Source organism: Pipistrellus hanaki, assembly GCF_964339955.1.
Source record: "Pipistrellus hanaki genome assembly, chromosome: 2".
NCBI classification, from domain to species: Eukaryota; Metazoa; Chordata; class Mammalia; order Chiroptera; family Vespertilionidae; genus Pipistrellus; species Pipistrellus hanaki.
In genome coordinates, this window is record NC_140504.1 from 52,691,757 (window position 1) to 52,719,554 (window position 27,798).

Genomic DNA, 27,798 nt, shown 5'->3' on the forward strand with positions numbered 1-27,798 from the left:
AAAATAGTCGAAAGCATGTTTTAAAAAATAATTACTCATGAAATTATTTTAAAGTTAATATTCACCTCACATTATTTAGAATCACATGAGGTAATGTATGTAAAAGTTATAACATTATAATTTTATAGCATTATAAAATTATACAAATGTAGGAATTTTGCTTAGAGAGAGCAGGTAGAATGAAGATAATATTTAAAATTAGAAAATTCAGAGTCAAGAACTGACTCCACTTAATGGCTCTGCAATCTCTGGATAATACCGAAACTGCCCCAGATTTCTCATCTTCAAAAATGAGAAAATATCCCCTGTGCAGCAAGATTGCAGAGATTATAGCTTAGAAAATCTACATAAGAATACATCGTAATAAAGTACTATTACATTAAAAAATACAATTTTTCACATTTCCTGTATGAAATGTCATTCATTATAATTAAATGTCATATTTAATAGAAAAACAATTTCTGAAGATAATATAAATGATTAAGAAAAATTAGGGGATTACAAAAATAGGGTCACTGAAACTAAAAATTATAACACATCCTACCTAATAAAAAAGTAATATGCAAATTAACCATCACCCAGCCACACCCACCAGCCAATGAGAGGGAGTATGCAAATTAACCCCTACCAAGATGGCTATGGCCACAGAGAGCAGGAGGGAGGCTTGGGTTTCCAAAGCAACAAAAAAAGCCAAGCTTTCTGCCTGCCCTTGCTGACCTAAGCCTCTACTCAAGGCAACAAAGTTTCAATTATAGAATGTAAACAAATCCAAACAGAAATGGCTGCTGGCCATGGAGTGAGCAGGAGGCTTGGCTCAGTTCCAGGCTACAAAGTTTCAATTGTAGAAGGTAAATAAATTCCAGATACCAGGGCCTCCACTTGGGTTGCCAGGGGGCGTGGCTGGCCTACAAACCATCACAGGCCCCTCACTCAGGCTGCCCCATGCCCAAGAATCCCCTACCCTGATCCAGGACACCCTTCAGTGTAAACCAGCTGACCCCCACCCATGCACCAGGCCTCTCTCCTATCTAATAAAAGAGTAATATGCAGATTGACCATCACTCCAACATACAATAGCTGCCCCCAGGTGGTCAAAGATGGCTGCCCCCATGTGGACACAAGATGGCCACCACAAGATGGCCAGCAGGGGAGGGCAGTTGGGAGGCACCAGGCCTGCAAGGAAGGGCAGTTGGAGGCGATCAACCTTGCAGGGGAGGGCAGTTAGGGGTGACCAGAACGGCAGAGGAGGGAAGTTGGGGGCAAACAGGTTGGCAGGGGAGCAGTTAGACATCAATCAGGCTGGCAGGCAGAAGCGGTTAGGGGCAATCAGGAAGGCAGGCAGGCGAGCAGTTGGGAGCCAGCAGTCTCCTGGATTGTGAGAGGGATGTCCGACTGCCGGTTTAACCACCTTCCCACCGGGATCGGGCCTAAAAGGGCAGTCGGACATCCCTCAAGGGATTCCAGATTGGAGAGGGCAAAGGCTGGGCTGAGGGAACCCCCACCCCGGCCCCATGCACAAATTTTTTGCACCAGGCCTCTAGTCTTTACATAAAAATCAAATGTATATATACCGGTATTCAATTTTTCTCCTAGAAACTTTTACTGAGTTTTAGGTAGCCTTATATTTGCAGTCCTGAGTCCTCCTAATGTTTTTTCTGTGCAAACCAGAGAAATGTATTACTTATAAAAGTTTGATCAAGCCGAAGCCGGTTTGGCTCAGTGGTAGAGCGTCGGTCTGCGGACTGAAAGGTCCCAGGTTCAATTCCGGTCAAGGGCATGTACATTGGTTGCGGGCACATCCCCGGTAGGGGGTGTGCAAGAGGCAGCTTGTCGATGTTTCTCTCTCATCGACGTTTCTGGCTCTCTATCTCTCTCCCTTCCTCTCTGTAAAAAATCAATAAAATATATTAAAAAAAAAAAAAAAGTTTGATCAAAAGGCCATGCATGCGTTAACATGCTTTAGCAAATACATTTTTTTAATGGTTTTTAAATTGATTATTTTTAGAGAGAGATAGGAAGGGAGAGGCATAGAGAAATAAAAACATCCATGAGAGAGAAACATCGATTGGCTGCCTCCTGCACATCCCCTATTGGGGATTGAGTCTACAACCCAGGCATGTGCCCTACTGGGAATTGAATCAGTGACCTCCTGGTGCATGGGTCGGTGCTTAACCACTGTGCCACACCAGCTGCGCAACAAAGACATTCTTGAGTTTGGACCATTGGCATGGTTATCCTATCCCTCCCTACAAACCTGTGCCTCCTCTCTTCTTGGAAATACAAGCACCCAACTCCTTATCATCCAGGAACAAAACCTCCTCCCACCTTGTCTCATATCTATTCTGTCAAGTCCTAGCAGGCTTCCCTCTCCGTGTCCTTCCCCCACACATCCCTAACTGCCATTACCGCTTACTACCTCCTGCCTGAAGCAATGGAATCACCTCCCAACTAATTTCCTTGCTTCCAATCTCTCCGCTCTGACAATCCATCCTATTCTCTGCTAAATTAAATATTCTAAATTCTGCTTTTGCTGCTCCCTATTTAAATATTTTCTCAAAAGTACAAAATCCTCAGCCTAGAGTATAAGCAGAGTCTGGAAGCTGAACAATCAATCAGTCACACTAAACATAGACATAATCTTTACCGCCACAAGCAAATGACATGGACCTCTGAAGCCCAGCCCATGAGAGTTAACATTAAGTTCACTGGTATCTATGCCCACTCAAAATGAACAAGTAGGTCACAGAACTAACAGAGACTCAAATTAAAAGGAAGGCAAAACAAACACTTTGGACATTATTTTTATTTACTTAAAAGTGCATAAGCAATTATTAGAATTGATTCTGGAAACAAATAATAATGGGAAAGTATTTCTCAAAAATAGGAGAGAACTTACTTACCTGGTAAAGGCAGGCTGCTGTTCCAAGAAAAAATGCAATGATGTAATTAAAATCCTCACCATCACTCTGCAAAAACAAATAAAAAATTACATTTTTTTCTGATGGAAGCCCATTTTCAAAAACCAATCTACCAGAATAGCATACGAAAACACTGATGCACAAATGGCCAAAATTTTCACTAAGTGGTCTATAAAAACTCTCAAGAGTCCTAAAAGGGAAACATAAAATCTATCATAAGATCCAAGGAGTATGAGGTGAGGAAAACCACCAGTGTTCCTCCAGGCTCCTGTCAATGTCATTTTACCTAAGAGAAGATGAAAACCAACGGGAAAAGGTTTCCGCATAAAGGCTCTCTTCTCTCTACTGAAGAAACCATATGAAAGTGTACAACACCCCGGTGGCCTATAAAGTTAGTCTTCCTCACTAGGGTCATTACTTAACTTAAATAATACTGACAAATTTTACTATCTAGTAAGCACATCACTAAATTGTCCAATACAGTAATTTGACAAGATTAAAAAAAGAAGAAAAGACCTGAAAAGCTATTGCCCACTAGAGTGTGCTAAACCCCAATGAGAAAAATCAGTCATGCATGCTGCACTAGAAAAAAAGCCACCCAGAGGAAAGCCAGATACACCATGCATAGAATATTTCTTTTACAAGAAAACTCACAGAAACATATAACAGCCCAGTGTTTTCCTATTGCTTTTTTATTTCTCTTAAATAACTATATTTACTACTTCTTTCAATGTTGTTTTTCTAAAATATATTTTATTTATTTTTCTACAGAGAGGAAGAGAAAGGGATAGAGAGTTAGAAACGTCAATGAGAGAGAATCATCGATCAGCTGCCTCTTGCACACCCCCTACTGGGGATATGCCCCCAACTAAGGTACATGCCCTTGACTGGATCGAACCTGGGACCTTTCAGTCTGCAGGCCGACGCTCTATCCACTGAGCCAAACTGGTTCCTGCTCAATGTTTTTATGAAGTAGAAAACAAAGCCTAGACAGGAGCATACATTTGCCCTTATTTTAGAAGAAAAAAAAATTAATACAATGGAAATTTCCACAAGACATGAGTGTCCCCCATGACCATTTCCTCACGAAATAATATGAAGAGAAAATTCCTTTTCCACTTGCTATTGAACAACAGAACTTACTCTAAGACAGAGGGAGAGGGGCTTATCCTAGTACGAAGATCTTGAGATAGGAGCCATTGATCTGTCTGGGATGCTTAGGGACAGTTCTAACCCAAAGGAAGGGAAAGTCAACATGAACCTTTCCACTTTAATAATTCTAAGACTTTAAACACAGGGTGGGGAGAAAGTAGGCTTATAGTTGTATGTGAATCAGTTTATTCTTGTATTATTATTGTATTTATTAATTATTGTATTACTTTCCATATTAACAACTGTAAATCTACTTTTGTCCCACCCTGTAAGTTCTGCTTATTTTCTTAATCCTTTATTTTTTAAATGATCTTTTTTCTGATTATAAAATTTTATGTTCATTGTAGAGAATATGGATTGTTACAAAGAAAAATTCATATAGTCCATAGTATCACAACTCTGGGAGAATTACTGCTATTTTATGTATTTCCTTTCAAGATTTTCTGCACAAAAATATATGTACATTTTGAAAACCTGGAATCATACTTTTATATACTATTTTTTACTACTTCACATTATAATGGTTATATAACTTTTCATTTTAGAGATATACCATGATTTAATTATTGTCCTTGAGTTGGTTATTAATTTTCTCCAACATTTATATCACTTTATAACTCTCTTAATTGCCTTTGGAACACTTAAAAGCATGTTTCTGGAGTCAGTCAGATGTGGGTTTAAATCTTTATTTAGTAGCTGTATGATCTTGGGCTATTTAACTTCAATTTCCTTTTTTGAAAAATAAAAGTTGTAGAGATTAAATGAAATAAAATTTGCAAATACAAAGAATAACTGGCACACAGAAAGCACTAAAAATATTTCACCAACCTCATTTCTCCCTGGATCATTCATTGATAATTAGCTTACCTTTCAGTATTTTTTAAGTCTCTAGTGTACTGGCCTTACCCTCTCAATGAGACCCTAACCTTTCTTCAAGGCAGAAAAAAAAAATCTAACTTCTTGCAGGAAACTGCACATAGTAGGAATTCAACAAATGCATGCTACATTGAGTTGAGCTTTGACAAATATTTCTACTTGGTTCAATAAATATTCATTAAGCACTCATGAGCCAGTAGACCTAGGAGTGAAAACAATTAAGTCCATACCAACTCAAGAAACTCACTCTCTAACCAAGAAAGCAGATACATAAACCAACAATTCCCATCCTAAATGATAAATGAGGATATAGATATGTATACAGGGTACTAAGGAAGCCTACTATGAGGGTAGAAAAGAGATCTTGGGAGACTAAGAGAATAGAGGTAAGGGAGTAGGGACAAGAAATATGGTTTACTTCTTCAAAAAATTAGAAGGGAACATACATCAAGATGTTTTGTTTCTTTGTCTTTTAAAGATTGTTCTCTCAGAATGTTTACAGGCTGAGAGAAAAGAGCCAGTTGAGAGAATAATAGCCAAAAACTGGGGGAAGGTGAGGCATAGGTGCAGAGAGGGGATAGAAGTGGAGGATGGGACAAAGGAATGACAGCTGGGGTAATGTGAGGCAGAAAAGGAGGGGGCAAAGGTAAGGAATTCAAATAAAAACTTAAAAAAGTCACATTCACCTTTAGGGGATTACAAAAACACTGCTTTGAAAACTAATAAAGGGGAATGTCATTTTAAGGTGAAAATAAAGTATAGTAGCCACAAAGGGTATTAGGATATACTATTAAAATGTCTATAATAATTAGAAAATATTCACTTTTTACTCTAAGTGAAAAGATACAAAATTATAAAATAGATAGATTCATATACTTGTATATGTGTGTTAAGTATATGTTTGTGTGTATATATGTATATATGTACTATACAGAGAAAATTTGGGGATGGTTTTATTTTCTTCTTTATACATTTCCCCCCAATTTGTTAACAATAAATACAGAAACAGGAAAAACATTTTTATTTCTTTTGAAAGCAAGCACTGCATCTTAGCATAGATATTATACCACTAAATAAATAAGGAACTCCCATTGACCTTTAATAGGTTTGCAATTTCTTTAACAAATCTATGGGGAAAACAGAACGCAAGGAATAAAAGCAAGTTGATTACTTCTGCTTGGTAGTAACCATTAGAAACAATATTAGAATCAGAGTGTCTTAGAACGTTTGTTCAGAAGTGATCATTGAGCCTACGCAATCTAAAACCTTCATCTTGCAGAACAGGAAGATCCAAGGAGGTAAAGTAAAACCCATCCAAAGACACAAAGGTAGTTATGGCAGATGGGACCCAGGATCCTGACTTACTGCTGCATAAGAATACTCTTTTTTTTCCCCAATGCACCACATGCAAATTAATTCTAGGTTGGCATCAGCCTAATTAATATCTTCGTTTCAAGGTTTACCCTTAAAGGAGCACAGGTAATATAAACCCAATGTGATAAAAGCTTATTATGCATGAACGAAGTGCCAATTCACAAAAAAAAAAACCAAAAAACTTATTAACATCTCTAAACTCAGAACAAGTTAGCAAATGAGTGAAAATAATCTAATTTACACATTACTGTGAACACCAAATCAAATTTACCAACTTAAAAGAAAAATGTGCTCATCCTAAACTTCCCCAGTCTGAACTGAGATACCAAAGAAAAACTTCAGTGCTATATACTTTAATAAATCACTAGTTATCACCCTAAGAGGTTGATACTAATCTAGAAGAAAAAAACCTGTGCTGAATTTTCAAACAACATTAACAATATACACGAATGTTAATTTATGTGGGTTCTCAAATTTGAATGTGTCTCAGGCACCAAGTTACATACTAGAAGATAAATGTGGCAATTATTTTTAGCACATTCATTCAAAAGAGTATTTAGAATTCATGGCCTTAAAGAAGTAAACTTTAAATTAACAGTGATAAATTGCTCATGTTCAGAAAATACATTATATATTGTCAGCTAGATGTAAAAATATGATCCCCAATAAAATCCTTTGCCTGTTTTAGGAACCTCAATTACTGATGAGTATTTGTGGAATATATTAGGTGGGTTATGGCAGGAGAAAGATCTAGAAATAATGCTAAGGGAACAACACAAGCTGGTGTGTCTAGTTTAATGGTATCTAAAAATCCCATATGGACAAATTTACAGTCCCCTAGATCAATAGAAAGAAATATTGTTGGAGTAAATTTAGTCTAGGACAACAGTAAAAAAGAAAGAATTCTGTATCAAACAGCAGAAAGACACACCTTCAAAGGTACAAGCATCCAGAGAGTCCCCAAAGTTATAAATGATCTACTAATAAAAAAAAGGCCACTCTTACCTTGTCCCTAACTATAATTTACCTCATACTTATTTCACACACCACCGCCATAACTTTAAGAAACTGTTTGAAACAAAAAACCTTGGAACTTCTAGGGAAACTGTATATTCTAAGACAGAGTCGGGAAATTACAAAAATAGAAAAAATGCTAAGGATATCCTTATCCCTCACAAAAATATTTACCTTTACTCTAAAACTTTCATTACTTGAAAATCTACCTATTAAGTTTGCTTAACAAAAGTTGTCTTTTTTCCTGCTTATTTAACAAGTGCTAATAAATATTTATGTTTATTATTTAAAATCTGAATAATACATTCATATGGTTAAAAAATAAAAATAACATATAAGAAGGTATATATTGTGAAGATTCTCATTTACACTCTGCTTCCCATTTGTCCAGTTCCCATTACATTTATTAATTTCTTATCTTTCCAGAGTTTCTTTATGTGAATTAATGTACATAAAATATATTGTTATTTTCCTAGGCCAGCTTTGGTGGGAGTAGTTGGAGACTGGTAGGTGCAAGGTCAGAGAACCTAGTCTGTCTCTCACTGGCTTTCTCAAAATGACGACTGTCCTCAGAGGACACAGTATTGTACATCTGACCTTGAAACATGAATCAGATTCCTGAACCTGTGCTCCACTCTGACTGGGGCTCTGAGGTCCCACCTGGCCTGTGTGAATGGGAAGGCTCAGCCCCTGCATGAAAAGAGAAAGCCTGATCCGCTGTTCTCCAGGAGCTGGCTCAGTGCAATAGACCGTATGTAATACTTCACTTGCTAAGCAGAGCCACATCAAAGGAAACATCCAAGCCTGGAGAATGCTCCCCTTTTCCAGTCTGTTTTAATGGTGGTATGTGTGTGTGTGTAGGTGGGAGGAGAGTAAATTAATAGATTTTTTGTCTTTAGAGAAGTTTGAGAAACTTAAGCAATAGAGTGCTGATATATCTGCTCTTTCCCCTCCTCAGTTTTCTCTGTTATCAACATCTTGCATTAATGTGATCTGGTTGTTATAACTGATGAGCCAACAGTGACATTATTATTAACTAAAGTCCATAGTTTATGTTAGGGTCCACTCCATGTGTAGTACATTCTATGGGTTTTGAGAAATGTGTAATGACTTAACCACCACTAAGTAATATATAGAATAGTTTCACTGCCCAAAAAATCCCATGCTCCAATTATTCAACCATTCTCGCTCCTTCCAAAACCCTGGCAACCACTCATCTTTTTACTTACTGTCACTACAGGTTTGCCTCTTCCAAAATGTCATATAGTTAGAATATATTCAATATAATAAAAGCCCAACGACCGAAATGGCGGAACGACCAGAGACTGCGGCCCCTTGCTCAGACTGGCCCCACCTTCCAGGAGGGACCCCCCCTCCCCAATTGGGGGCATGGCCAGCCTGCAAACCGCCAGTGGCCCCTTGCCCTAGCCAGCCCCGTTCCCCAGTGGGGACCCCCATCCCAATTGAAGGTGTGGCCAGCCTCCAAACCACCTGTAGCCCCTCACCCTGGCCGGCCCTGCCCCCCAGCAGAGACACCCCCCACACTGGTTGGGGGTAGAACTGGCCTGCAAACTTCCCATGACCACTTGCCCTGGCCATCCCTGCTCCCCAGCAGGGACCCCCACCTTGATTCAGAGCCTCCATTAGGGCAGGCCAGAAGGCCCCCACTATCCTATATAATAAAAGGGTAATATGCAAATTAACCCTAATGGCAGAATGACCACTAGTGCAATCACTAAGAGGCGTACTGAGCTCCTCTCGGTCCCTTTCTCCGGCCAGCAGGCTCTGATAACTTGATAGTGAACAGGGAACCAGGGGTGGGTGGTGGCAGATGCGGGTGCTGGGGGTTCACCCACACACAGAGGGTGAACTGCAGCAGGGGCAGGGACTGGAAGTGGGCAGGAACAGCCGATCCCTCAGTCCCTTCCTCTGGCACTGATCACCCAATGGCAAACGAGGAACTGGGGGGTGGGAGTAGGCGGGGAGGGGGTGGGGGAGGGGGGACCGGCTGGCTGTGGGCAGAAGGGAAGATGGCCCTGATCACAGGCCAGGCCTAGGGACCATACCCATGCACGAATTTCATGTGCCAGGCCTCTAGTAGTATAGTTTTTCAGACTGCCTTTTTTCATTAAGCGATATACTAGTAAATTTAAGATTTAGCCATGTCTTTTTTGTGACTTGACAGTTCATCTGTTTTCATTACTGAATAATACTCCATTGTACAAATTGTCAGTTTGCTTATCCATTCACCTTGTGAAGGATTTCTTAGTTGCTTTTAGTTTTTAGAAATTATGAATAAAGCTGAGATAAGCATTCATGTATAGGTTTTGTGTGAACATTAAGTTTTCTATTCATTTGGCCAAATATACTGAGGAGTGATCGACTGTTGGATAGTATGGTGAGGCTATGTTTAAGCCAAACTGTCTTCCAAATGACTGTATCTTTTGCATTCCCATCTGCAATGAAGAGTTCCTGTTGTTCTATATCCTCATCAGCACTTGGTATCATCAAGTGTCTTTTTTGGATTTTGCTATTCTAATAGATGTTTAGTGATATCTTAATGTTTTAACTTGCAATTCCTAATGACATATGATGTGAGCATCTTTTCATATACTTTGGTGAGATGTCTGTTTAGTTCTTGTGTTCATTTTTTAATTGGGTTGTTTGCTTTCTTGAGTTTTAAGAGCTCTTTGTATGTTTTGGTAACAAGACCTTTGTCAAATGTGTTCTGCAAATATTTTCTCCTAATCTATGGCTTATCTTTTCATTCTGTTAATGTCCTTCATAGAGCAGAAGTTTTCCCATTAAGTCTAACTTACCAATTTTTCTTTCATAGATTATGCTTTTGGTGTTGTATCTAAAAATTCATCACCAAATTCAAGGTTGCCTAGGGTTTCTTTTTTGTTGTTAATCCTCACCTGAGGATACTTTTCCACTGATTTTTAAGGACAGTGGAAGAGAGAGAGGAAGACAGAGAAACATTGATGTGAGATAAACACTTTGATTGGTTGACTCCTGCATGAGCCCTGACCAGGCCAGGCTGGGGAGGATCCTTGGTATGTGCCCTTGACTAGAATCAAACCTGGGACCCTTTGGCCCCACGTGGATGATCTATCTATTGAGCAAAACCAGCTAGGGCAGTGGTCGGCAAACCACCATCTTATTCAAAATAGAATTGCCCAAGCCAAAAACCGACTTCTGTGCATGGGCCACGAAGTTTCAATTGCACTGTACATGTGTGCCCGCACATGGTATTTTGTGGAAAAGCCACACTCAAGGGGCCAAAGAGCCGCATGTGGCTCGTGAACCGCGGTTTGCCGACCACTGGGCTACAGCAAGGTTGCCTAGGTTTTGTATTATATTTTACTAGAGGCCCAGTGCATGAAATTTGTGCACAGGGAGGAAGGGTCCTTCAGCTTGGCCTGCATCCTCTCCAATCCAGGACCCCTTGGGGGATGTCCCACTGCTGGCGGGTCTAACCCGGCAGTTGGACATCCCTCTAGCAATCTACGACTGCTGGTCATAACCATTCACCTGCTTGCCTGCCTGATTGCCCCCAATCACCTCTGCCTTCCTGCTTGATCTCCCCTCACCACTCTGCCTGCCTGCCTAATCATCCCTAACTGCCTCTGCCTGCCTGCCTGCCTGGTGCCCCTAACTGTTTCCATGCTGGCCTGATTGCCCCTAACTGCTCTCCCCTGCTGGCCTGATCACCCCTAACTGCCTCTGCCTCTGTTCCCACCACCGTGGATTTATCCGGAAGACATCCAGTCTATCTGGTCTAATTAACATATTACCCTTTTATTAATATAGATAACTTTTAAGTTCTGTGTTTTACATTTAGGTCTGTGATACATCTTGAGTTAAATACATAATTCTTAAAATTAAAAATGTTTGGCCCAGCCGAAGCCCGTTTGGCTCAGTGGTAGAGCGTCGTTCTGCAGACTGAAAGGTCCCAGGTTCGATTCCAGTCAAGGGCATGTACATTGGTTGCGGGCACGTTCCCGGTAGGGGGTGTGCAAGGGGCAGCTGGTCGATGTTTCTCTCTCATTGACGTTTCTAGCTCTCTATCTCTCCCCCTTCCTCTCTGTAAAAAATCAATAAAATATATTTTAAAAAAAGTTTGGCCCAGCTGGCATGGCTCAGTGGTTGAGTGTCAACCTATGAACCAAGAGGTCATGATTTGATTTCCGGTCAGGGCACATGCCCAGATCGCAGGCTCAATCTCCAATGTGGGGTGTGCAGGAGGCAGACCATCAATGATTCTGTCTCATCATTGATGTTTCTTTCTCTCTCTCTCTCTCTCTCTCAAATCAATGAAAATATATTTTTAAAAAATGTTCACCCCTCTATCAGCTAGTCATCTGTTTAACTATTGGTAAGTGTGAACCATACTTCAAGAAATACTCATCAAATCCACCCCTCTTTCTTCATTTGATGAGCAATGAAACTGAGGACTAGAAAGAAAGGTGAGCTGTTCAAGGTCATAGAGTTAATCAGTAGCTGAGCTGGGGCCAATGCTCTCTTTCTTCCACAAACAAAAATCAACTCTTCACACACTTCCACTACTGTCCTTTCCACTACATCAAGTTAAAAAGAGAAAGAGAGAGAGAGAGAGAGAGAGAGAGAGAGAGAGAGAGAGAGAGAGAGAGAGAGAGAATCTTATTAGCTTTTTCAGTCAACAGTCTTCAAACTGCCTTTGTTTCCTCTTGGCAGGTTGACCAAGAGTCTCCAAATTGAACTCCTACTGGAATACAGCTGACCTGGCTAGGGAATAAGGGCAGGAACATCAAGAGACAATATTCAGCAGTCCTGTGCCTAAACAGAAAAGGCTTTACCTGCAGGCTCACGGTGTGCGGAAGTGAAATTGGGAAATCATGAGGTGCACCACCCCTCACCCGAGGGCAGCTCAGCCACCTGGAACCTGTGATGTCCTCTACTATTGGCTTCATACAGCTGAGGACATCCAGAGGGTCCTCAGAGTGGTACTCTCTGAGTGCTCCCAAACTGATAACAATTTTTAAAACAGAATATAAAGTGTGTTGAGTGCATTTTTATGGGTTTAATGCTGACCCTCCCTCACCTGGCAAAAGAGAACTAATTTACAATGCAGGAGTGTCAAAAGTCTTCAGAGAAAGTGAATATTAATAAAGAAAAGGAAAGCTGTATGGTCTGAAATGTGCTAAACTTTAAGAAAAGTTTCAAAAAGTTTACAAAAAAGTAAGAGAAAAAATAATATACTCTGATAGCCACATTCTCTGAAAGCAACTCTACTAGAAAACAAAATCATTGGCAATATCTGAAAAAATTAGTGGTTTCACAGGTAGGCACCAAGAAAAAAGGGACAAGAGCAGATAACTAAGTAGGAATACACAGAGGATAGGCCAAAAACCTGCCCATGACTGCCCTCTTTCTCCTGCCCTGTCTGTCTGCACAGATCCTTCCATGTCCAGCTCACCCCTGTCCACAAAGCCTCCTCTCCTATCCCGACTCACACTGACCACTCCCCGCTCCTGCTCTCTGTGTACTGGGCACTTGGCAATTATTTGTGGTCTTATTTGTCTTCCTAATTCAACTCTAGGCCCATGTCATACATATCTTAATGTCCCTAGAGTACCAATAAATAGTGTCTCCTGCAGAACAGATAATAAATATGTGCTAATTGAGACAAAGCAGTCAACTAGAAATCAGAGGTTTGTGTTTTGAAATTAGTGTTTTAGAGAAAGGGGAGAATAAGGCAAGTATAAAGAATACAAAATCTGAGCATACTTTGTAAGTTGTCTAATACTCAAATCAATTTGAAGCAATTCTGTAACAAGCAGAATCAATAGACAGAGTACCTGACATAGCAAAAATGCAAAAATAGCACTGTACCTGCAGAAGACTTTCTATGGCATGAAAGCCTCGAATTAAATTCAAAGCTCCACATAAAAGACTAAGAATAAATGCCACAATCCCTGACAGAGTTGCTGGTTCCAATCGCTGGTGAGCTGGAAAAAAAAAAAAAAAGAAATGGTCAGAAATGAATATCAATATCTCATATCAATACCTAAACTTATGTAAAATGAGATTCATTGCTCAATTTATATTGTCAAATATAGATTAATCTTCATTAAAGAATCTAATGCTATATCTTAGTAATTAACTATTTTAAAAAATGTCTAACAACATGACAGCTTCATTCCCCTAAACTCAAGTAAAATTAACTTATTTTCCTCTACTTTTTAATAAAGACATCTCACATGCATTTGGGATATATATTGCTAAGGAGTGCTCACATCTGGCAGTAAATCAGGTAGAAAAAACCTTTCTGCCCCTAAATATGTCTACCATTTGCAAGCAGTTGCAAAGATTTGCAAAGGTGATCTTACTTAGAAATTCATTGCATAATTTATACTTTTCCTGAACATTCTAGGAAACATTTTAAAGGACAAACCTAGCTTGCTTTTAAGCAAAGCTCTCCCTAATTTGGGTTCCAGGGCTATAAATACCACAGGAATGCTCAGCTATCTTGTCGATCCTTGAACAACAAGATTTGAACTGCGTGGGTCCACTTACACATGAATTCTTTTGCAATAAATAATACAGTACTTCAAATGTATTTTCTCTTCCTTCTGATTTGCTCAACAACATTTTTTTCCTGTAACTTACTTTATTGTAAGAACACAGAAAACATACAAAATATGTTAATCGACTACGTTATCGGAAAAGTTTTCAGTCAACAGCAGAGGATTAGTAGTTAAGTTCTGGCGGAGTCAAAAGTTACACACAGGTTTTTTACTGCACAGGGGTTGGCACCCCATGTTGTTCAGGGTCAAATGCAACCACCAATCTGAACTCCACAATAAATGGAGTCTAACAGTTACGAAGTTCCTGGTATCTGAAGACCACTTGGAGATACAAATGCTAAAACACTAGTTGAAGAAGTGACTAGTTTATCTTTATAAACACATTTCCTTATCTGTCAGGACTTCAGTAGTGTGAAACATTTTGTTATACAATAGCTTCCCCATTCATCATCATCTTGCGCTTAACAGAATTAACAATAGAGTGTAAATGAAAACACAAAACTAAATACAAAATCATATAGACCTCAAATAGGAGACAGATGGAAAGAGAAGACAACAGAACTACATTTAGATCATTTTATTCAAATCACTGAAGTGTAAAAGCCCTAACAAAGAAGTTAATGAGGTGGAACATTGATATAAGGAAGAGCTGAAATCTTTGGAACTTATATTCAGCCATTTCAGTAGAAAAACTTCCCTAAACAGTTCATAAAAACACAAACCCACATATCACAAGGAAGTATTTATTCCTCAAGTGCAGCAGAAAATGCTAATATGGGATAAGATTTTCTTAATTTTTTTCTGTTCCCAAGCTTGGTCTTTCAATCAATTTCTTTGAGATTTTAATATGAAAACAAAAAAATTAAATGCCTCTGTAAAGTACTGATACCAAGTTTTATCAGTAGAAAAAAAGTTCTCACAATTTGAAAAGCTATCCAACTGACCTACCAATTAGTCATGTTTTGCATCTCTCTCCCATCCTTCCCCCACATTCCTCTCTCAGTAATAAGGGAGAACTGGCCTCTAATAAAAAAAGGAAATCCTCAATATGGGTCTCAAGCATAAAGCCACCTGATAACTGACTAGATGATATAAATCACACTTCTGAAGTTTACAAAATAAGTTTACCTTATTAAAAAAAAATCAAATAATATTCTGTATTATACCAAAAAAAAAAAAAAAAAAAAGAAAAGAAAAACAACCCTCAGCTTTTTATGGTCAAATAAGGCATAGCCGTTATTGAATTGTAAAGTACCCTGTTTCCCCGAAAATAAGACAGTGTCTTATATTAATTTTTGCTCCCAAAGATGCACTAGATCTTATTTTCAGGGGATGTCTTATTTTTCCATGTGCTAGGTCTTATTTTCGGAGGATGTCTTATTTTTGGGGAAGCAAGGTATTATCATTTTAATGTGTTAATCAATGTTTATTTAATAAACAAATATCTATATAAATTAAGTATTTTTAAAGTTTCTAACACTTGTCTGTGGTCTTGGAGCACTCTATATAATGGTAGTAAACTATTTATAAATTATTTCTTTAAAAATGACCAGAAATATTTTTAAAGGCATGAAAGCAAATGACAAACCTCCTTTAGCAAGGACAAGAAATGCATTATGCTGAAAGACAGGCTGGAGCTGTGCCAAATCACTGTGGGAAAGAAATTCTGAAGCAGAGATTCCCTCCCACCCTACCCCCTTCCCCAGAGGAGTGGGAATGGCTATCCAGAGAAAACTCCATCCGCATACAATATGAAGGTGACACTTCTTAGAGATAATTTCTCAGTTTCGGCAAACTGAATGAGATATTTAATCACATTTTAATGTATTACATTTTTATGATATTTTTGGTTGTTTCAGTAAACAGAGTTTAGATGCATTATTATTCACAAATGTTTACTTCACAGTTCAATTTGGCACCATGATAGTCATCACGAGGAATAGAGTAGATTTGAAACAATAACAAATTTGAGAGACAACATGAAAAAAAGCTTGCTGAATACAAAGCATTGTGACTTAGTTTTTGTTCCGGTTTGTTTTTGCTAATATTGTCATCTGCTTTGCTGCCCTTTCTTTCATTAGTCTTTTTGGCCCAATTGTGCATTTTCATAACAAAATTATTTTTTTCTCAAAATATAACAAGGATTAATAGAGTTTACAGAAGTTTCTGAAGAAGTAAGGGCTGGTGTGGCTAAGTGGCTGAGCATTGACCAATGGCCCAAGAGGTCCCTGGTTGGATTCCCACTCAGGACACATGCCAGGGTTGTGGGCTCAGTCTCCAGTAGGAGGAGTGCAGGACACAGCCAATTGATGATGTTTCTCTCTCATCTATGTTTCTATCTCTCTATTCCTCCCCCTTCCTCTCTCTCTAAAAATCAATAAAAACTGTTTTTTTTAAGATAATAGTTTCTTGGAACTAAAGGGCTATTTGTTATACTGAATTAACGTACTTATTTATTCAGCACTTTTTGGCACAATTCTGCATAAGCTGTTGTGTGTCAGAAGGTATGAGAATGAATCTACAATCTGCCTTCACAGCACTTCTCATGCTTTAAAGAGAAGTGGACAGATAAGCATATGAAAAATAATAAGAATTCTCAACTAAAAGGGTTACAGAATTATGAAGAGGAAAGATAATTAGGGGGAAGGTGGTCGTGACACAGACAAGTTGAGAACTAGTGAAGATCTTTGAAGATGGATAAAATTTAGACAGGTACAAATGAGAAGAACTGCATTCCATGCGGAGAAAAGAATATGAACATAGAGATGGAAATGAGAGAAACAAATAATAACAGCATCTGCTGCTGCTGCTGTTGGTAACAGTGGCTGCTCTCAGACTGTCAGGCAAGGTATCAGGCACCAAGCACTCTATACATACAATCTCATTTCATCCTTCCAAGAACTCAATGAACTAGCCACTATAATTATCCTGAACTAAGAAAACAAAGCAATCCTAAATATTTGTGCACCACTTAATAACAAACTTTAAAATACATTGAAAATTAGAGACCTAACAGGAGAAAGATATGCATTCACAAATATAGTCAGAGATTTCAAGAACCCTTTCTCAATAATTGATAGAAGTAAACAAAAAATCGTCAAGGATATAAAAGACTTAAAGAATATCAACCAACTTGATCTAAATGATATTTATAGAGCACACCACCCAACAATAGAATACATGTTCTTTTCAAATGAACACAGAAAATGACTAAGGATAGATCATGTTCTGGGGGAATAAAACAAGTTTGAATAAATGTAAAATATTTAAAATTATACATAAGTTGGTATCTGGCCACAATGGAATTAAACTAGAAAACAATAAAAGCAAGGTATTTGGAAAACCTCTACATATTTAAAATTATTAAAATAAAATAAAGGTAGACATTTTTAAAAATAACACAATCCTAAATAACCCATGGATCACAAAAGATACCAAAAGTAAAATTTAAAATCATTTTGAACAAAATGAGAGTGAAAATACACTATATTAAAACTTAAGAAATGTAGCTAAACCAATTATTTTATTTTATTTTTTATTTTTTTGTATATCGGAGGATATTTTTTCCTTTGATTTTTAGAGAGTGGAAGTGAAGGAGGGAGACAGAGAAAGAGGAAGATTGATGTGAGAGAGACACATGCCTTTGACTGGAATCGAACCCAGGACTCTTCAGTTCTTCAGTTCTTGAACCGATGTTCTACCCACTGAGCAAACAAGCTAGGGGAGTGGTTGGCAAACTCATTAGTCAACAGATCCAAATATCAACAGTACCATTATTGAAATTTCTTTTGAGAGCCAAATTTTTTTAAACTTAAGCTTCTAATGCACTTCTTCAAAATAGACTCGCCCAGGCTGTGGTATTTTGTGGAAGAGCACACTCAAGGGGCCAAAGAGCCTCATATGGCTCATGAGCCGCAGTTTGCCAATCACTGGGCTAGGGTCTAAAGCAGTATTGAAAGGGAGATAAATACAATGATAAGATATGTACACATATAATACCTTAATAAAAAAAAAGAAAAGAAAAAAAAGGGGGAGATAAATAGTACTAAATGTCTGGACTAGAAAAGAAGTTCTCAAATAAATGATCTCAAGAATCTATAAAAAGAGCAAATTAAACCCTAAGTAAGCAGACCATATGAAGTAATAAAGATCAGAACTTAAATCAATTAAATAGAAAAAACAAACGGACAATAAAAAGGTCAATGAAAGGAAAAGCTGGTTCTTTAAGAAAATCAGTAAAAATTATAAATTCCAATAAAACTGATCAGAGGAAAAATGCAAAAGACAAAATTATCAGTATAAAAAATGAGAATGGTAACATCACAATTATTATACAAATATAAAAGGGATATGAGAATATTAACTTTATGCTAATGAAATGAAGAAACCGATAACTTGAATAACCCTACTTCCATCAAAGAAATTGATTTGTAGTTTTAAAAACAAAAACAAAAACATCCCACAAAGAAAACTAGAGGCTTGAAAGTCTTCACTGTACTAAACATTTAAAGAAGAAATAGGCCCTGGCCAGGTGGCTCAGTTGGTTTGGAGCATTGTCCTGTACACCAAGGGGTTGTAGGTTCAATTCCCAGTCAGGGCACATCCCTAGGTTGTGGGTTCAATCCCTAGATGGGCACATGTGAGAGGCAACCAATTGATGTTTCTCTCTCTCATCAATGTCTCTCTCCTTCTTTCTCTCTCATCAATGTTTCTCTCTTTCTCTCTCTCTCTCTCTCTCTCTCTCTCTCTCTCTCTCATCAATGTCTCTCTCTCTCTCTCTCTCATCAATGTTTCTCTCTCTCTCTCTCTCGCTCTCTTTCTCTCTCTCTGTCTCTGTCTCTGTCTCTCTCCCTATTCCTTTCTCTCAAAAAAATCAATAAACGGCCGAAACTGGTTTGGCTCAGTGGAGAGAGCTTGGGGCTGCAGACTGAAAGGTCCCAGGTTCAATTCCCTGTCAAGGGCATGTACCTTGATTGCGGGCACATCCCCAGTAGGGGGTGTGCAAGAGGCAGCTGATCCATGATTCTCTCTCATCGATGTTTCTGGCTCTCTATCCCTCTCTCTTCCTCTTTGTAAAAAATCAATAAAATATGTTTTTTTTAAAAATCAATAAATGTATATTGAGTAAAAAAATGGAGAAAGAAAAATTCTACAGAAACATTCCCAAACATTGAAAAAGAGATAATATATCCCAACTTATTCTATGACGCCAGCTTTATCCTGAGAGTAAAACTAGTCTAAAACATTAGAAAAAAAAAAGGAAAACTACAAATCAATTCCCTCATAAACACAGATACAAAATATTTTAACAAAATTTTAGTAGAAATTGGGTCTCACAATATACAAAAAGGATAATGCATCATGACCAAGTGGGTTTTATCACAGAAAGTACTAGGTTGGTTTAATATTTGAAAAGCAAAGTAATTCATCACATATAGCTTTTAAAAAGAAAAATCATATAATCATCTCAGTAAGTGCAGAACTTACATTCCTGATAAAAACTGCTCATCAATCTGGGAGAACATAAGGGCATTGTCTCAAAAAAGCACCTATATAAACCCTCAGTTAACATCATAGTTAACTGTGAATCCTGAATGCTTTTCCTGCTAAGATCAGAATCAGGAACAACACAAGAATATCCAATCTTGCCAATTCATCTTTCAGGATATTTTTGTTACGCACAGAATTCTACATTTGCAGTTATTTCTTTTATCCTGTAGAGCAGTGGTTCTCAACCTTTCTAATGCTGCGACCCTTTAATACAGTTCCTTATGTTGTAGTGACCCCCAACCATAAAATTATTTTTGTTCAAGATGGCTGCTCGGGTATACATCTAGCCGCAGCAGCTCACAACAATTTCAAGGAAATACAACTAAAATGTAGAGTGGACATTGCCCAGAGCTACAGGTAGTCGACTGACTGAAAACTCTACAATAGGAAGGAGGGAGAAAACCAGAAGGAAAATCAGAGGAGCTGAAAAAAAGCCTAAGGTACGGAGACATGCTGCGCGCTCGCACGCACGCGCGCGCAGAGAGGTCGCAGCCGGAGAGGAGGAGAGGGCTGGGTGCTGCCTGGCGTTCCCTAGCAGGAAGGAAATAGAACCCCCAGCCTGGGCTGAACCCCCGAACCGGCAGCGCTGAGCCCCAAGTTATGGGCCAGACCCTGGGGACCCAGGCTCCGGCAGGGGGAGACAATCCCGGGGGACGGCGAAATGCGGGGCCCCCGGAGTCGCGCGCACATGGCGCGCAGAGGACTGAATGTTGACTCTGATGCTGGATTACCCTAGCCGGAAGAAACAAAGCCTCCGGCGGCAGCTCTGAGCCTCAGCCCAGACCGCCCCCGAACTCCAGGTCTGGGCCAGTCCCCGGGGACCCAGGCTCGGGCAGGGGGAGACGGAGCTGTGAGGTGGAGTCCTGGGAGCGCGGCGCAAGGCCGAGCCCCCGGAGTCGCGCACACTGTGCGCAGAGGACAGTCTGTTGACTCTGATCCTGGACTCCCCTAGTGGGAGGGAGAAAGAAAGCCCCAGACTGGAGGAACGCCACGAGGAGCAGGAGCCCCTGCCGGACACCGGCCAGCCGGGCGCCAGCAAGGAGCCGGGCGACGGGGTCCCCAGTGGGGGGGGTGCCCCTGAGCCTTCCACTGCTGAGCACGGGCAATGGAGCCAAGGACGGGGGCTGCTTCCTGGGCGGCGCCGACCCCGGCAACAGGCTGGAGCAGTGCGGGAGCCCGCGGAGAACAAAGGGGTGCCACAGGCCAACCTGCTGAGCTCCCAGGACAAGGAGGAAGAAACCAAAGAAGTTCTCAATGTGAAGAAATCAAGTGAGAGCAAATGATAGTAAAATTACTTAAGAAAGAATACAAAGAAGATCTTGAAAAATCAAAGACTAAGTCAGAACTCAACGCACCAGCCAACATTGCAACATAAATGCGTTTTGTTTTGTTTTTTTAAAAAAAGAAAAAAAAAAAAGAGAGAAAAAAGGGACAGAATGTTGGAACAGCGGCGACCAGACCTAGAGTGGCCAGGCACAAGGCAGTGGCAGCTGGGCCCGGAGCAGCAGTGGCCAGGCCCCAGAGCAGCAGCAGCCAGAACAAGAGCATCAACGGCCAGCACTGGAGCAGCCAGACCTGGGGCAGTGGCAGCCAGGCCTGAGGCAGAGGCGGCCAAGCCCAGGGTGGCCAGTCCAGGAACACCCAGACACGGAGTGGCTGGGCCCGGAGAAGCCCGGCCCAGAGCAGCCGGGTTGGGAGCAGCCAGGCCCAGAACAGCAGTAGACAACCACGAAGAATCCAGGCTGGGAGCGGCCAGGCTCGGAGCAGCCGGGTCGGCTGCGGCCAGGCCCGGAGCAGCGGCGGCCAGGCTGGGAGCGGCCAGGCCCGGAGCAGCTGGGTCTGGTGTGGCCAGGCCTGGAGCAGCGGCTGCCAGGCTAGGAGCGGCCAGGCCCGGAGCAGCAGCTGCCAGGCTGGGAGCAGCCAGGTCCGGAGCAGCCGGATCTGGTGTGGCCAGGCCCGGAGCAGCGGCTGCCAGGCTGGGAGCGGCCAGGCCCAGAGCAACAGCTGCCAGGCTGGGAGCGGCCAGGCCCGGAGCAGCCGGGTCTGGTGCGGCCAGGCCTGGAGCAGCGACTGCCAGGCTGGGAGCGGCCAGGCCCGGAGCAGCCGGGTCTGGTGCGGCCAGGCCCGGAGCAGCAGCTGACAGGCTGGGAGCGGCCAGGCCCGGAGCAGCCGGGTCTGGTGCGGCCAGGCCAGGAGCAGCGGCTGCCAGGCTGGGAGCGGCCAGGCCCGGAGCAGCGGCTGCCAGGCTGGGAGCGGCCAAGCCCGGAGCAGCCGGGTCTGGTGCGGCCAGGCCCGGAGCAGTGGCTGCCAGGCTGGGAGTGGCCAGGCCTGGAGAAGCGGCTGCCAGGCTGGGAGCAGCCAGGCCCGAGCAGCCGGGCCTGGTGCGGCCAGGCCCGGAGCAGCGGCTGCCAGGCTGGGAGTGGCCAGGCCCGGAGCAGCCGGGTCTGGTGCGGCCAGGCCAGGAGCAGCAGCTGCCAGGCTGGGAGCGGCCAGGCCCGGAGCAGCAGCTGCCAGGCTGGAAGCTGCCAGGCCCGGAGCAGCCGGGTCTGGTGCGGCCAGGCCCGGAGCAGCGGCTGCCAGGCTGGGAGCGGCCAGGCCCGGAGCAGCCGGGTCTGGTGCGGCCAGGCCAGGAGCAGTGGCTGCCAGGCTGGGAGCGGCCAGGCCCGAAGCAGCCGGGTCTGGTGCGGCCAGGCCAGGAGCAGTGGCTGCCAGGCTGGGAGCAGCCAGGCCCGGAGCAGCGGCTGACAGGCTGGGAGCGGCCAGGCCCGGAGCGGCCGGGACCGGAGCAACCGGGCCCAGAGCAGCCGGGTCGGGTGCGGCCAGGCCTGTAGCAGCAACAGCCAAGTCCAGAGCAACTAGGTCGGGAGCGGCAGTGACCAGACCCGGAGCAGCTGGTTGTGGAACGAACCAGAGCAACAGAGGCCAGGCCAGGAACAGCCAGGCCCGAAACAGCTCGCTCCTCGCCTGTACCTGCCCACGGCTGCCTCTCAGACATGGCTGGAAACTTTTGCGGGAACTTGAGGGTCTGCTGAATCAAGTGATGAAGGCTTAGATCTGGATGTGTCGAGTTAGTATAGCGCTGGGGTGTTGATCTGTGAGTGCCTTGGGTGGGGCCTGGATGAGGCTGGTTGACCTATTTGAAAATGTCTTTTGTGTGAAGTGTATCATTGGGCATGTGGAGGTATTATTGATATGAGAAAATGCTAAGTAACAGATTTACTATCTGAAAAGGGATTTACTATCGGGGAAAGGGAGGGAGGAAGAGACTGAACATAAACTGTGCACCTATGGATGAGGACAATGGGGGATGGGGAGGGGGCAGAAGGTGGGGTGGGAACCTGGTGGAGGGGGGAAGAAATGAGGAACCTTTGTAATAATATGAACAATAAAGATTGATTTAAAAAAAAAATTATTTTTGTTGCTACTTCATAACTGTAATTTTGCTACTGGTTATGAATCGTAATGTGAATATCTGCATTTTCCGATGGTCTTAGGTGACCCTGCTAGTAGTTCTCAACCTGTGGGTTGCAACCCACAGGTTGAGAACTGCTGCTGTAGAGCCTAAGACCATCAGAAAACACAGATATTCACATTACGATTCATAACCAGTAGCAAAATTACAGTTATGAAGTAGCAACAAAAATAATTTTATGGTTGGGGTCACCATATGAGGAACTGTATTAAAGGGTCGAGGCATTAAAAAGGTTGAGAACAACTGCTTTAAAGGATATGATTAAGTTGTCCTCTAGCTTCCATGGTTTTAATGAGAGGGGAGAAAAGGGAGGAAAGAGAGAGGAGGAAAGAAAGATTAATTCTGATGGTTTGTGTTCGTGCATTTTAATCTATTTACATGCTTGGTTATTTATGATTGTTTGCCAAAAATTCTATTTTCAAAATCTTGTTGTAAATATAATGTGAAGTTTATGAGACTACTTTTTCCAGGAGAACTATTTGCTTCTGCCAGGATCTTTGGAGAACAGCTCAATCCAATTTTAGAGACCAGTATGATTCAAAACAAAGGGCAGTCCAGACAAAAGGCTGTCTGCTGCATATTCCCGTCTACCCACATTTCTAAAGTATAGACGTCCAGCTAAACCAAAGTTGGGAGCAGGTAGGCGAGGTTGCTCATGAGATTCACCACCTTGGTGGGCTATGTCTGCTCTAATCCCAGTCTCCTAGTCTTGAGGATGTCAGCTATTCACTCCAGAATTAATAGGAAAAAGTTACTCCAAACACTGGGCTCAACTCCCAGGGCCTCTTATCTTCCTGGGTATCTTAATTCTTAGTTAACAATTATCTTGTATCTCCAAAGACTTTAGGAATATTCTATTTTAGACTAACTTCTTCAATGTATATTAAACCTATATATTCTATAAAATATATACATTCCACTCAGCTTTTCTACATGTATTTAGTGGGATTGTTGGTCTGAATTAACTACTCCATGATGCTCTAAGTAGAATTCTTCAAAGTAGTATAATAATCACTTGTTTATTAGTGATTTTAAGACTGAAAATTCATCAACATAAAATTCACCCTTTAAAGTGTATAATTCAGAAATTTTCAGTATATTTACAGTTTTGAACTATCATAATGATCTAATTCCACATTTTCATAACCCCTCAAAGAAATCTCATAACCATTCATATAGTCACTGCCTATTGCTCCTCCATCACTCCAGCTTCCTATGTCACCAATCTATTTTCTACATCTTTGGATAGGCCCATTCTGGGCACTTTGTATAAATGAAATTTTAAATGTGTCCTTTTATATCTGGCTTCTTTCACATAGCACAATGTTGTTGTTTATTTATTGTTTTAAGATATTACAAATAGAAGTACATATGTCTCTTTTATTCCCCCCACATTGACCTCCCCTGGTCTCCCCTACTCCCCGGTACTTGCCCTCCCTCCTCCCAGTGTCTTGTGTTTATATGCATGCATACAAATCCTTCGATTGATCTTTTAATTTTTTTAAATATATTTTATTGATTTTTTACAGAGAGGAAGGGAGAGAGATAAAGAGCTAGAAACTCGATGAGAGAGAAACATCGACCAGTTGCCTCTTGCACACCCACTACTGGGGATGTGCCCGCAACCAATGTACATGCCTTTCACCAGAATCGAACCTGGGACTTTTCAGTCCGTAGACTGATGCTCTACCACTGAGCCAAACCAGTTTCAGCCCTTCGATTGATCTTTTACACCGCTCCCACCCTCCCATATTTTCCCCTGTAGTTTGATAGTCTGTTCCATGCTTCTTTGCCTCTATCTATTTTTGTTCAACAGTTTATAATGTTCTTTATTAGCCATAAATGAATGAGATCATGTGATATTTATATTTCACTGACTGGCTTATTTCACTTAGCACAGTGCTCTCTAGTTTCATCCAGGCTGTTGCAAATAGTTAAGAATTCCTTCTTTTTTACAGCAGCATAGTACTGTACCATGTATCAATACTTCGTTCCTTTTTTATCTATACTAATAAAAGGGAAATATGCTAATTAGACCTGGAGACCTTCCAGACATCCTTCAGGACAAAGCCATGGTGGCAGGGCCAAGGCAGAGGCAGTTATGGGTGATCAGGCCAGGTGGTAGGGCAGTTGGAGGCAATCAGGCTGGCAGGCAGAGTGGTTAGGGGCAATCAAGCAGGCAGGCAGATGAGCAGTTAGGAGCCAGCAGGATCGGGCCTAAACCAGCAGTCAGATATCCCCCAAGGGGTCCCAGATTGGAGAGGGTACAGGCCAGACTGTGGGAGACCCCACCTTGTACATGATTTTTGTGCACCTGGCCACTAATCTACACTAATAAAAGAGAAACATGCAAATTGACCATACCTCTGCTACTCCCACCGGCCAATCAAGAGTGAGTATGCAAAAACCCAACAAGGATGGTGGTGGCCATGGAGCTGGAGCAAGCAGGAGGCTTGGGTTTCCTCCCACGATGGAGGAAGCCAAGCTTCCCACCCATCCTGGCCAGCCCTGGCCTCCACTCAAGGCTACAAAGTTTCAATTACAGAAGATAAATAAATCCCAGATATCTGCTTCCAGCCTATCCTGGCCTCCACTCAAGGAGGGGCTGAAAAAAAACAAAAAAAGCAAAGGAGGGCCTGGGAGAGCCTGGGTCACTGGGGGGGGAGGGGGGAGGGAGGGGCCATCAGCCATCAGCCCCTCACCCAGGCTGGTCAGGCACCCCAGCAGGGACCCCCACCCTAATGATTGTAAATAGTATATCCTTATTGTTTTGCATTTCACTAATGACTAATAATGCTGAGTAACTTTTCATGTGCTAATTAGCCAGTTGCACAATTTCTTTGTACAAATGTCTTTTCAATCTTTTTACCATTTCTTAAAATTGTATTATTGTCTTTTTATTGTTGAGTTATAATATATTCTGGATACAAGTTCCTTACAAGATACATGATTTGCCAATATTTTCTATGTCTGTGGATTGTCATAATTTTCAAGTTCTTGATAGTATCTTTTGAAAAACAAGGGTTTTTAATTTTGATGAATTCCACTTTATCTACTTTTACTTTTTTCACTGTGCTTTTGGTGTCAAATCTAAAAAATCTCTGCCTAATACAAAGCCACACTTTTGTATTTCCTCTCAGATTTACATCTTTGTTTTCTTCTAAGACTTTTATAGTTTCAGCTGTTAAATTTAGGTCTTTGATCCATTTGAGTTAGTTTTTAGATAACTTTGTAAAGTAGAAATCCAACTTCATTCTTTTGTATATAAGTATCCACTTGAACCAGCACGATTTCTGAACAGGCTAGTCTTTCACTATTGTCATGGTACCCTTGTTAAAAAATGAATTTACCATAATGCAAAGGTTTGTTTCCGTATTTTCCACTCTTTAATGTTGGTCTACATGTCTATCCTTAAACCAGACCCTATAGTCAAAGATTCAGCTTTTGGTTTGATTTTTCTCCAATGATTTTCTATTTCCCATTTCATTTTCATTTATTTCTGCTCTGATCTTTATTATTTCCTTTATTCTTACTTTAGATTTAATTTCCTTTTCTTTCCCATGTCTGTTTCTGTGAATTCAAATGACCACGTAGAGTACTTCCTTTGCCCAATGCAGCTTTACTTCCATCCACTACCTTTGTGCTATTATTAAAAAATATATTTCATTTCTACATATCATAGATCCAACAATACATTATATACATTATCTTATACAATTGCTTTTTAAAAGAAAAATGTATATTTACTATCTTTTATAATTACCTTTGCTATTGCTCTTTGATTGTGTGCATGTGTGTGTTTGTGTGAATTCAAATTACTGTCTGGGTCATTTGCTTTCAACCTGAAGTATGAAATACTTCCCTTTAGTATTTCTTGTAGGCAAGTCTGCCAGCAACAAATTCTCTCATTTTCTACTTATCTGCAAATGTCTTTATTTCACCTTCAGTTTTGAAACATAAGGATTTTTGGTTGACAGGTTTTTTCCCCCCTCTTTGAGTATTTTGACTATGTTCTTCCATTATCTTTAGGTCTCCACTATTTCGGTTGAGAAGTCAATTGTTAATCTTTTGAAGTTCTCTTGTTAAGTGGTGAGTTATTTTTCTCTTGCTGCTTTCAAGGTTTTCTCAGTTTTGTCTTTCAACATTTTTAACTGTTTATAGGTGTCTTGCATATATCCTATTTGGAGTTAAATGAGCTTCCTAAAAAGGTACTTTTTTTTTTTTTATAGTAAATTGGGAAACTTTTCAGCCATTATTTCTTCAAATACTCCTGCTTCTTTCTCTTCTCTTCTGGTTCTCCCATCATGCCTATGTTGGTGTGCTTAATAGTATCCCATATTTTTCTGAGGTTTTATTCTTAATTCTTTTTTCCCCGTTCTTTGGATTACATAACCTCTATTGATCTATCTTCAAGTTTATTAACTCTTTTTTTGCCATTTCCAATCTTCTATTGAACTCTACTAGTCAATTTTTCATTTTAGTTGTATTTTTTAATTCCAGAATTTCCATTTGGTTCTTTTTCTTTTATAATTTATATCTGTTTATATTATATACTGGATGCAAGGTCATATCTTCCTGGTTGTTTTTTTTTTAGGATATGATTTTTTTGATTTCACAGAGTAAGGGAAAGTGAGAGAAATGCTGATGTGAGAGAAAATCATCTATCAGTTGCTCCTCAAACACATGCCAACTGAGGATGGAACCAGCAACAACCTACACATGTGCCCTAAGAATAAAACCTGCAATCTTTCAATGTATGGGACGCTCCAAGCAACTGAGCCACACCAAACAGGGCACTTCCTTCCTTACTTTTTAAATCATGGTTTCATTTAGTTCTTTGAAAATAATTATATTGACTAATTTGATGTCTTTG

At 40.9% G+C, this 27,798-nt stretch overlaps 1 protein-coding gene across 1 annotated transcript in view; it reads right to left on the reverse strand.

Annotated features, from left to right (window-relative positions):
- Window positions 1–27,798, reverse strand: part of SEC22A (SEC22 homolog A, vesicle trafficking protein) — a 52,429-nt gene that overhangs the window by 6,969 nt on the left and 17,662 nt on the right. Inside the window, exons 5-6 of the mRNA XM_084871767.1 lie at window positions 13,209–13,324; window positions 2,901–2,966 (exon numbers count right to left, since the gene is read on the reverse strand). Of these exons, the coding sequence (XP_084727893.1) occupies window positions 2,901–2,966; window positions 13,209–13,324 (182 nt within the window). The remainder of the gene's footprint in view (window positions 1–2,900; window positions 2,967–13,208; window positions 13,325–27,798) is intronic.